Source organism: Mixophyes fleayi, chromosome 4 (genome assembly GCF_038048845.1).
Source record: "Mixophyes fleayi isolate aMixFle1 chromosome 4, aMixFle1.hap1, whole genome shotgun sequence".
Classification (NCBI taxonomy): Eukaryota; Metazoa; Chordata; class Amphibia; order Anura; family Limnodynastidae; genus Mixophyes; species Mixophyes fleayi.
Genome location: NC_134405.1, coordinates 123449902 through 123461542, shown reverse-complemented (window position 1 = coordinate 123461542; position 11641 = coordinate 123449902). Strand labels below are relative to the sequence as shown.

General features: G+C 34.2%; 1 protein-coding gene across 1 annotated transcript; it reads right to left on the bottom strand.

Annotated features, from left to right (window-relative positions):
- Positions 1-251: 251 nt before the first annotated feature.
- FOXB1 (forkhead box B1) lies at positions 252-3213 on the bottom strand. The gene is made up of 2 exons (XM_075205230.1): positions 2684-3213; positions 252-2468 (listed from the first exon to the last, which is right to left on the bottom strand). Exon 2 carries the CDS (start codon positions 2444-2446, stop codon positions 1478-1480), a length of 969 nt encoding a protein of 322 aa, XP_075061331.1. The 5' UTR covers positions 2447-2468; positions 2684-3213; the 3' UTR covers positions 252-1477.
- Positions 3214-11641: the final 8428 nt, after the last annotated feature.

Here is an 11641-nt window from a genome sequence, read left to right as displayed (position 1 = left end):
TGTATGACATTTATTGAACAAGCAAAGGATAAAAGAATCACTTTGCAGTATTTAAATCATAATTATCCCCTCAATTATCCACATAATAATTCTATATAACACAAATAATAGAAACATAGACATACACACGCAGAAACACAAACACACATATACATTATACTAATTCATCTTCCAGCAGGTTAAAGAGCTCAACATAATTTAACTTAAAATAAGTTTGATTAATTCATTAATAAAAAAGACAGACAATCATATAGAATTATCATTTTAATGAGAAAATATTATTTGGACGACTAGGTTCATAATTTAACGCAGACACTTATTTTTTGTAATCTGACATACACACATGCTGTGAATAATAACATCAATAAGCAAATGCCATGCCTTCTGTACAACAAGGAGACTGAGTGGTCATTTTTTTAGGGCTCAGATGACATTAGGGTCATTTGTAATTAACTTAGGTTCACAACAGAATAACATATTTTTTTTTGTAATTTTAAAACATTTTTAGCAAATTGCCTAAATTAAAACTAGGAGTGGGTCAAAAAAGTGCATTAAACACATTTTATATTCATTCATATTCACAGACATTTACAATAACCTCCACGTTGCACTTTATGGGAGGTCCTACAAAAACTGCTAACAATTGAGCATCTACCTTTGCACAGGGCTTTGTACCCCCCCCCCCCTAAAAAAAATAACAAACAAATTAAAATAAAATAAAAAAATAAATAGATATGCATTTTTAAATTCAGTGACATGGACTGATAATTTTCCAGTGCGTTGAAATCAATACTCACCATTGACAGCCAACAAGTACAGTTAATGCTTTGATTCACAAGTTCAATATTTACATTAGGACAGTCAAAGTGTAAACAATCTTGTTTTCTTTTCAGTGTATGTTTTATGTTAATTATGTGCACTTTCTATGTTAGTGCAGATGTCTGATTATAGTTAAAAAATAAAACCATTATTTTAACATGATAGTTGCTCATCATAGCTATTTGTGCATCTACATGTATATGTTTAGATATTGCAAATACAAAATCTACCAAGATGTTAATCTCTGTCTAACTGTGAACTCTTTCTAGATAAAATTGGTTGGATGCAAATGCATGTACGGTGCTAAGTTTTAGAAAACAACAGCATTATGCAATCATAAGATACTGGATGTCTTTTGTTTTTTAATAAGATAGAAATGTGCTTTTAAATATGCTACCTGAAAATGCTTGCCCTTTCTTTTTGCTATACATTTTGTAAGCAATGTGCAAAGGTGTGTTTAGAATGGCAATGCTCTGCAGAAAAACATTTTCAAGTGTATGAGGACATGTATGTGATAGTCAAAAAAGCCACATTGGATAAACAACTAAAAAAGCAAACATAAAGTGTTAACCTCCTTCCTGGAATGAGACTTCTTTCCTTAAGAGAAAAAAAGTAAAGTAAGTAAACTTTGGAGAAGTGATGTATACAGTCCAACAGGTTAATGTACAGCCACAGACAGCAGAGCAATGGGCGGACTGGTGAGAGTTTCACTAGGGGTTGCAGGGCTGCTTTGGCTGGTGGCTGTTTGAGGAGATGTTGGGCTCAGTGATGGAGAAGAGTTCGCCAGAATTGCTGGGATATGTGTTGGGAGTGCAGGAAGCCCTGGCATACCTGCTGGTGTAGGCTTAATAGGAACTGGGATAGCAGGCAAAGTTTGTCCTCCATGGCAAAGTGGCTTAATGGGCACTCCATAGGCACTGACACTGTAATCACTGTTAGCCATTGATATAGGTGTGGTAGTGTCTATCATGCTGGAACTGTACATGTGAGGCCAGCCTGTGCCAATGGAGCTGCCAACTGTAGTCAATTGGTTATGGAGGGGGTAGGCAGCTGACATTGGTGGCATTGTGGAAAAAGCAAGTCCTCCTGGCATTTTATATTCTCTGGCAATTATATTTTCAATGGCAAACGGATGCTTAAAGCTGGATGTTTGTGAAACTCCCAGGTTGTAGGTTGACATCTGTGGTAAATGGGTACCAGAAGCAGCTAAAGCACTTAGTCTAAGCTTTGCTTGCTGTTGCAGGTACTGTGCTGCATCTGATGGCTTAGTAGGGGCAAGATGGTCTGATTTCATCACCTTGAACCGCTTCCTACGCCTTAAGAAACTTCCATTTTCAAACATATCCCCACAACTGGGATGAAGTGCCCAGAAACTGCCTTTGCCGGGCTGATCAGGTCTCCTTGGGATCTTGATGAAACAGTCATTGAAGGATAGGTTATGTCTCAGAGAATTCTGCCATCTTTGGGTGTTCTCTCTGTAGTAGGGAAATCTGTCCATTATGAATTTGTAGATCTCACTCAGGGGCAGCATCTTCTCCTGAGAACTCTGAATAGCCATGGCCGTGAGAGAAATGTACGAGTAAGGGGGCTTCTGATCACTGTATGTGTTTCTCCCTGGTCGAGGCATCTTCACTACAGTCAGAGGTGAACTACATGTAATCGGGGAGAAGTAACCAAGTTAGCATATTTCATAATGCAGCAAATAACTAAATGTTTAAACTGTCATTGTTTATAAACTATTGACAAACTATGACCAATAACATGTATTCGCTTTATACTATAAAATACCAATAGTTTAATAGGCAAAAATATATGCTTAGCTATATATTAAAAAAGGACACACAATACAAAATTCACCTCATACCTTAAACTTTTTTACAAGCTGACACTCTGCATCCGGAAAGTAGCCACAAAGTTGCTTGCTCTTGTCAAGAAAACAAAATCCACAAGCCCCTTTTCTGGTATTTCAGGTCTTAATTCAATTCTTAGCCAGCCTGGTCCCTTCTTGGATAAACCCTGATCTTATCTTCAGCATCAGGAATAAGCTTCTTTTCTAAGCAGCAGTTGAATGGGAGCAGGGGAAAGTATCTCTCCTTTGCTGGGTGGGAGATAAGCTAAGTAGTTGTGTCCATGTCCTTCCTCAAACCATCTGATAGTTTTATGTAGTGACATGAACAGAAAAGACCCCTGTAGAGGCGCTTCATTAATGTGCCACTTCTTTGCTATCATATGACAATCGCCTTGGGAGGAGGAGGGAGGGAATAGAGAAGGGAGAGTAGAGAGGAGGGGGGCGTGGGTGAGAGAAAGGCATAATCTGGTTTCATTTACACCTATTTACATGGACACCTTGGGCCAATAGAAATCATTTCCATTTGAAGACAAGGCAAGGGGTGAAAAGGCTCAGCAACCGGAATTGAAGTGTGATGGCACCCAGTAACAGTGTGTGTGAAGGTATGCACCAACCTTCCTGTGTGCATTGCAGGGAGCTTAGTCTGCAATTCACACTTACAAATGGAGCTACTGAGCAGTGGGATGTTTGACATGGAAATTGCTTGGCTGTAGTATTCTGTTTGTTCTATATTGTTGTTATCTGATTTGTATTGTTAGCTAACTTAAGGCAGCACTTTTACTTTTTAACAAGAGGGGGAGGGCACTTGTTCTCAAGGCAATCTAATTCAGTGAGGTTTTACTTTATTTTACTTTCTTAGTCAGGTAATGTTTGTGTTACTGTATATAGAGAGAGAGAGAGAAAGAGAGAGGAAGAAAGATCTATGTGTAGATATAAATACATCACTGTTGTTATACTATCATAATTGCGGCTTAACTGTGTGCTCTTCTTCTTGATGAGATTTTGTCCTGCCAATATAAACTTTGCAGTCTTTTCTATATCTCTTCATACATATTTTTAAAAATAAGTGTAGAGTTAAACATATCAATGTATATACATTGGAGAAATAAACATTTGTGAACACTTGGCATTACATGTAAGTGTTCCAGCTTGTTAGAATAATTTGTATCTTGTTGTATTTGCTACCTATGTGATGGGAGTTTCAGTGTTCATGCTAGACCAAAAAAAAGTAAGCCTTTATTGTCGGGTTAAAAAAGTAGGCTTTTTATTTCTATACATTAAATTACAGTTTTGTATTGAACATTTTCTAAATTTCAACAAGTGTGTATTTCCCTGATTTAAGGCAAATTTTACTGAAGTGTGCACACTTATTTAGCATAAACAGTAAAACAGTAGTAAAACACTGTTCTGCAGTGTTATATGACAGTTCCTATTTTAACCCAGTCACTGCCAGGAGGCTTTGCAACACTTTATAGAGACCTTTTTTGTGCTCATGGCCGGGAGTTTTAAAACAGTGTCAAGATGCAGGGAGGAGGGCCAGGAGGAAGGGAATGTGGGATATATACTGTAAGCAACTCTAATAAGCCATAAAAAGCCAACAATAGATTAATACAGAAAAAGAGTTGGTGTCTAAGGGGTGTCAGAACAATTCAGATTTTCAGTGCAATCCTATTCTTAATCCCCAGGGAACTCACTGATAATCCCCAATCATTCAAGCTCCTAACAACATCGTACACTAAACAGCTGTTAGGCAGCCAGATGTGAAGGCTTTAAGATACATCATCACCACTACACAACCACAGGCTTGCTAATTACATATGTATTCCAAAGACCGGAGCTTGTCCTGTTCACACAGCATAAGAGATTATACAATATGAGATGGTAGGATGTTGCGAGTAATAATGTTTTTAAAAATAGTATCCACATATGCTTTACATCATGTAGATATAAATTGTTAAATGCAACCCTGGCACATAGATTTGTAAGAGTTCAAGGAGCTAACCTTACTGTAAATGCAATATGGATGGGAGAGAAAAGGGAATTTGTCATTGTCTTCATCTTCTTCCCCTGCTTGCCTCACGTAACCCATCCTCTCCTTGCAGTACGATACTCTGAGAGTCTGGTGGTTCACAGGGATAGAGCAGGTGATTATCATGATATTAATCAACCGTGTTTTGCTTTCCTGCTGATCCTGCTGTATGTCGTCACTTACTCTATGGGACTTCTCTAGGAAGTGTTTTTTGTCCTGTTTTTCCCAAGGAAAATATGTTATTATGATGAAAATGCCTAAATATAATAATAAAAACATTATAATAAAAATAGTATATATGTTGTAATGATAATAGTGCAATGTAATAATATTAATAATATCTCTTCAGGCAAAATGTTTTCATAAAGGATCTAAAGAATATAACACAACGAACACACATAAGACATTTGTGGTCATTGTCTTGTAAAAATAGTGGGAAAATAATGTAAATGGAAAGACAAACTAACAAAACTCCCCCACCCATAAATAACTAAATAAACCAAGTTGGGTGTTTATTTATTTTTTCATTCTGTAAGTATAATATTGCTTCATAGAAATTGTCAAATCTTGTTAGAACACTTTGGTATGTTTGTTGTAATAGTTTGAAAAAAGGAATTTAATTTATTGTAGCGGACAAACAATGAGATTGGAACATGGTGAAGAAGCACATTTTAGTTGTGTTTTTTAATGAACATGCCAAGCAGTGCCTTAGAAAATGTGTTACATAAGTACACAGTGTATTAAAATGTTAAATTGATGTGAGAAAACTATTGTTACGCATTTAACACAAATTTTTACTTTAAATGTATATATGGCAACACCAGAGCATCTTCCAAATGTTTTCCAGTTTGCAGAAAAACACCAACCTACTTATGACATTATTGCAATAAAACCAACAAGAACAATAAAATTGTTTTAGATTTTGATATCTAAAAAGATAATCTCTGATGGAAATATTGGTCTCTATCAGCCTATCAATTTTGTGAATATAAAAAAAATACATATAAAAGTTTCAATATAATACTCATTATATAAATCACACAAAGTAAATATGATAATTTGTGTTTAATATACAATTATAAATCATATTCTAATTATTTTTTTATTATTATTATTATTATTATTATTATTATTATTATTATTATTATTATTATTATTATTATCATTATTTTATGTATTACTTTCTCTCAACTTGTTATGAAGTTTTTAAACAGTATTAGAAGGTTAATACATGTCACTAGAAGAACGTGTGAAAGTTTATTGATTATGTTGTTATTGCTAATGGCCATTTGCCTCTGAAAGTTACTTAAAAACCAGAATGTTTCTGCTTCCTTTTGTATGGTAACAAATAGATTATTATCACAATAACACTTTACACATGTTAAATAGCTTTTGTTTTTTCTTTCTCTTTGTAACATTTTAATATTTACCCATAGTGTGTTGGTTGGGCGTAAATTACCTTTCAAATTTGGTATTTTAAGCCTAGAGGGCTTTGTACAATTAGATGTAGCTCAACAAAAGATGTGTTGGGACAAGCAAAACATTAATGACAGTTTTCCTTGCTGGTCAGTAAATCACCAAATCGTTACTTAAACACGATGAATTTAGGAGATTAAACAATTTCATTAATATTGAAATAGCTGCTGTGATTCAAATCAGTTACTTGAAATGCAGAATCACGTTTCCCAATATTAACAGAAGCACTTGAGCACTAACACAATATGACCTTCTAAATTCAGGTAAAAGAAAAGAATTCATTTACAGAAAACCTGACCTGTATGTTTCATAATAATTTTCCTTTTTTTCAGTATTAACCAATAAGCTGCCTAATATGTGCTATGATTTGCGCTGCTAACTCTCTTGTGTAGGAAAGGGGTAATGTGTTTTTTTTTCCAGAGAAATGATCAGTGAATATCATGTATATGAACAGAGGGACATGATAAGACTAAAGGATTACAATAAATTATCTCTACATAGAATTAGAATTGCTTTCATCAGATATAGTTTAATTGAATAGATTAATTTATTTATATTGTAAATTTTACTGGTGTAATTTAAGAAGATAATTTATTGACTGTACTCTAAAAAAACATTTTAATTTCTATATTTACAGCTGTCGTCCATATAGCAATATTTACGTAAGTGAATAGTTACAACGCTGAAGATTTCTGTATATTTACTTTGCAGTAAAAATATATTATAAACTTGTGTTACATATATTTTAATAATCATATTTTTAGTAAATAACATAACTTTACGATAAAAAAATATAATGTACACAAATATTTACGAAGTATATGAAGTATATGTTTAGAAAAAAATATTGTTTGCCTTCTTTTGTACCCATGTGTATGTGGAGCATATTAATACATTTTCTCTAAATTAGAAATGAGTTTATGTACAACACAAATTAAGCTATAATTTATGTTTATGAGTACAGAAGGTACAAGTTTAAAATATTGTTGAACCGATTTTTGGGGAAATTTATGTTTAAATATAAAATATAACAATGTAACATACAAAAATGACATAGCTTTAGGTGTACCTAGAGTTGATATTTTAGGATTTTATTATTTTATACACTTTTAAAATGTGCTTCAATGCTTCCATAACAGGAGATAAATAGCACCATTAGTCAATATATTCAATGATGTTTATGGTTTGTTTGTTTTTTTAAGAAAAATGTATGGGTATGTAACCATTGTGGCATAGATGTGCAGCATGTTTATTTGAAATATACAAAAACCGGGTATGTATTGTGAATCACTGTTCAATGCAGCTTGTTGCTGCTAATAATGGCAATGAAAAGGACGTGAAATGTGTGTACTGGGTGTCTTTTAAAAGTGATTGTATCTCTTTGTAAAGAAATGCAAAACAAATAAAAAAAAAGAGGACTTTCAGGGGACTCATTTGAATAAGAAGATCGAACTGTTGTTGGGAAAATGGAATAAAATACACATAAGTCAATTATATCAATGTGTAAAGCAAATGGGAATCTTCTTCCAACTTCAGCTATTCAGTCTTTCCACCACGATGTGTAAAGCTCATCTTTCTGCATGAAAGGACTGCAATAGGCTCCTGTTTTCCCCAAAAGCAGGACCCCACACGTTTACAGGTTTGGTAATAATTTATGCTAATTTCCCTTCAATAAATCCACAATTCGTTTCAGTAGCATGCAGCCCGTTCAGATGTCAGAGAGAGAGGGATAAAGGTAGCTAACACAATATTGGTTTTGATCCCGTATGTTTTCAATGCAGGTGTGAGCATATTGTGAGTCCAGGATCTATCCTCTAATTTCACCCAAGAAAAAAAAAAAATTTGCACTCGTTTTCAAACCCATCTTACTATGTACAATACAGAGATAGGGAGATGTTAAGCAGCTTCTTAAGGTCTCCTAGGCTTCAAACAATACACAGATTCAAACCAGATTTCTCAACTTGAAAGTATCCTCTACACATTTCTAGTTAAATCCTAGATTATATTTGATGAACTTACTTGTGCTCTCTTTATTTACTTATTGGCAGTGAAAAGAAACCTGATAGAATTGGGCTTGGGGACTGGTTTCTTTTGTTGTAGCTGAAGGTTTTTGAGTTTACCAAAGTGATTTTGCTGCCTATGGGAACTAAGAGCCATGGATCAAACCCTTTGTTGCAGAACACTATTTAACAAATATACCACATTGCTGTGAGAAGCTAAATATCTTTCATTTAAATGGGTTTTTGCAGCTAAGTATAAACTCTGTGTCCTGTCAATGGCCAGCCATTCCTCCATAGTGCAAGTTTCTGGATTAAACAGGCAGCAGTCAGATAAAAGAACAGATTTGATATGAAACGTAATATTCTTAAAGTAAGGCTAAAAATCTAAATTATAACGCAGCATGTATTTTTTCTGGATAGAATTCTATCTTTGATACATTTTTGTATCATTTATAATATTCATTAATATAGATTAATTATCTTGCAAATTCTATTACATTTATTACTATTATAACACTAGTTAAATGCATACTCAAGGTATATATTTTTCTGCTTTAAACAAAATTACCAATACTGTACAGTTTTATCTATGACATTTTTGCAGGAAACGTATGTTTCAGACAACATAATCACCACACTCCTAGTAGGTAGATTGCTTTGATGATATTATTGTATTTTGCATTGCAATCTAAACTTTATTGGTTATATTAATTTTATTCTGAAAATCTTATGTGTATCAAGCTATTAAGTGTTATCTTAGCCTTGTATAATCCAGTATTCACCTACCCTTTACATTTTATAATGATATTAGAAGCCACATATTGAAAAATTGATTTCTCATAATAATATAGCAACAAACAGACACCTCTAGTGCATCTCTACCGTCATCCCTAAACTATGCTGGCATTACTGTAAAGCTGTTCCGTGTCCCTACTGTAATGGTTGAGCTCTGTTACTTCAGTTACTGAAACAAGATTTTAAGCTTTTATGATTTTCCATTACTATGCATCTTCTGATCTATTGTACTACTTCTTAGTACAATATAGCACGCTAGAATATTGAAGAATCATACAATCCATGCACCTTGAGTGAAGCATGAAGCATTTGTAAGATCAGAAGTCAACCTGTAGCTTCCGAATTTGTGGAACTACAAGGTGCAGTCTGCCCTGCAATGGGATAAGCTTATGCTGTGAAATGTCTTGGTGATAAATAAATAAAAGGGCAATAATATTATGTCTAAATTAGATGAGTAATTGTATACATTCACATACGTAGGAGCTAATATGCTGGTTCTCTCTAAAAAAGTCATGAGCGCAGGTCTGATATAGAGATTCACACACCATTGTACATCAATGAGCAATATAGCGCTGATACTTTTAAAGATGTTTTTTTCATTTTTGCTAAAATGGAACAAAAATGTGATTTAAAACATGAAATATGGAGTGCCAAAATAAAACTAGGAGAAGTGAGCTGTGGAAAAGTAGCTGGGTGACTAAATTCGCTACTGGCAAAATATATGATTTGTTCTGAGTCAACATGATTTATTTAATGTCTAAACATGGTTGACATTTACCAATATATGTATAGTTTACATCAATATTTATATATAAATTGGCTGTGAAATTAAAATATTACTTCCTAGTTCTGCTATATACTATGTCAGCTGACAACTGTGTTCCTTAAAGAACAGTGCAGATTAAAGCATATGCCAAAACTAGTGTTACAGGAACTGTAGTGTTATAAAGAGGGTAATGTAATAAAAGTAATACATTTTAATTTTATGCTTAAATATACCTGTAATAAGCGAGGATGGCAGTATAAAAGGGTGACAGTAAAACAGGGATCACTGCAATAGCAACTATGAAATGCCCTAACTGTAATATATTTGATTAGAAATTGCATTTCTGACAACATAATAACATTTTACACATGTATTAATATAGTTCAAACGTGAAAACAATGAATGTCCACAGAATAATGTATAGAGGATGGTGCTCTGGAGGACTAATAATTATACAGTGCAAAGACAGTAAAAAGAAATACATAGAACGTCCCTAGTTTCAACAAACTGCAAATGCCTGGTCTCCATTTAGGTTTGGAGATCTATTTTTGCCATGTAACAAAGAAAAACTGTCACGTTGCATTTTTAATTTAACCATAGTATACATAAATTGCATGTAAAAATGTCAAAACAAATACAATACGTAGGCATATGAGACCCTAGAATAGGCAATAAAACAACCAAAGAAAAAAATGGGAGTTTCTGTGGTCCCACCTGCTGTCCACATATGGTTCTTCTAACTTTTTTCTCTCCAAGCAGTATTTCATGGTAAGAAGTAGAGATTTATGAATTGATTTGACCAATTCTGAAATGTAGACAATTTTCATCAATAATTTGTACCTACTGGACAGTAAAGCAAATTACAGTACAGAAGAAACCAATCAGCAAGCATCAACAGATGTCACAATTTTATTGTCTTATAAAAGGACCTAACAGTCCCTGTTTCACTTATTTTACTCTGCTGTGCACCACTTTGCACTTTCTGCTCAGAGATTTATTTCATTTTCGAGCTCTAGAATGCAGGCTGACATACACGGCATGCCTTGCAGGCTGACATATGCCTTGCGGTGTTGGCATCATACAGTTGGTAGCTCATTGAGCGCTATTCTTGCACTCAGAATATGGCAGAGGAAACAAAGCTTAGAGAAGCATTTGTGGCAGTTACACAGGCCCCTCCGCTGCCATACAGCTGATTCCCCAGTAGCTACACCCATGGTTCTAGTTGTGACCAGGTCCCTTACTATTCCTCACTTCTATGCACACTATATTTGGTACATAGCTGTCTGAATAGCATTGCCTCATTTACTTATTTGTTTTTTGTTTAACATCTTCCCTAGTTACCCCAATATTTTTTCACAGTTTACTAGAATCCAATAGATTTGTGCGCGACTTTTGTACAAATTGTCCATATGCTAACAACATTACTCCTCTTATTTAATTTAATATTGCAATAAATCACATTACTTTGGTACTTGTCATTACCTAATAAAAAGGTGTTAAAATAACTTAGATAATAGATGGCTATTGCTATCTCAACAAGTATATTGCATTACAACTTATTGAGCGGAGCACATAACTGTTAAAATAATCTAATATGTACCAATTTCAGCTCAATCAACATTTTAATAATTTTAAGAACTGAGAAAGTGGATGGCAGGTGCTCAAAACTTAAATAAAGTTCAATATGTTATTAAATCTGTAGATGAAGTCCCTGGGTGCACTCCACACTGAAAACAGCCAAATACACAAAAATATATACGGTAGCTAAGTGATTAGCACTTCTGCCTCACAGCGCTGGGGTCATAATTTTAATTCCAGACCATGGCCTTATCTGTGAGGAGTTTGTATGTTCTCCCCGTGTTTGCTTGGGTTTCCTCCGGGTGCTCAGTTTTCCTCCCACACTCCAA

Bases quoted from the DNA above. Each gene is read 5' to 3' on its own strand.
- FOXB1 (XM_075205230.1), bottom strand. From the start codon at position 2,446: ATGCCTCGACCAGGGAGAAACACATACAGTGATCAGAAGCCCCCTTAC.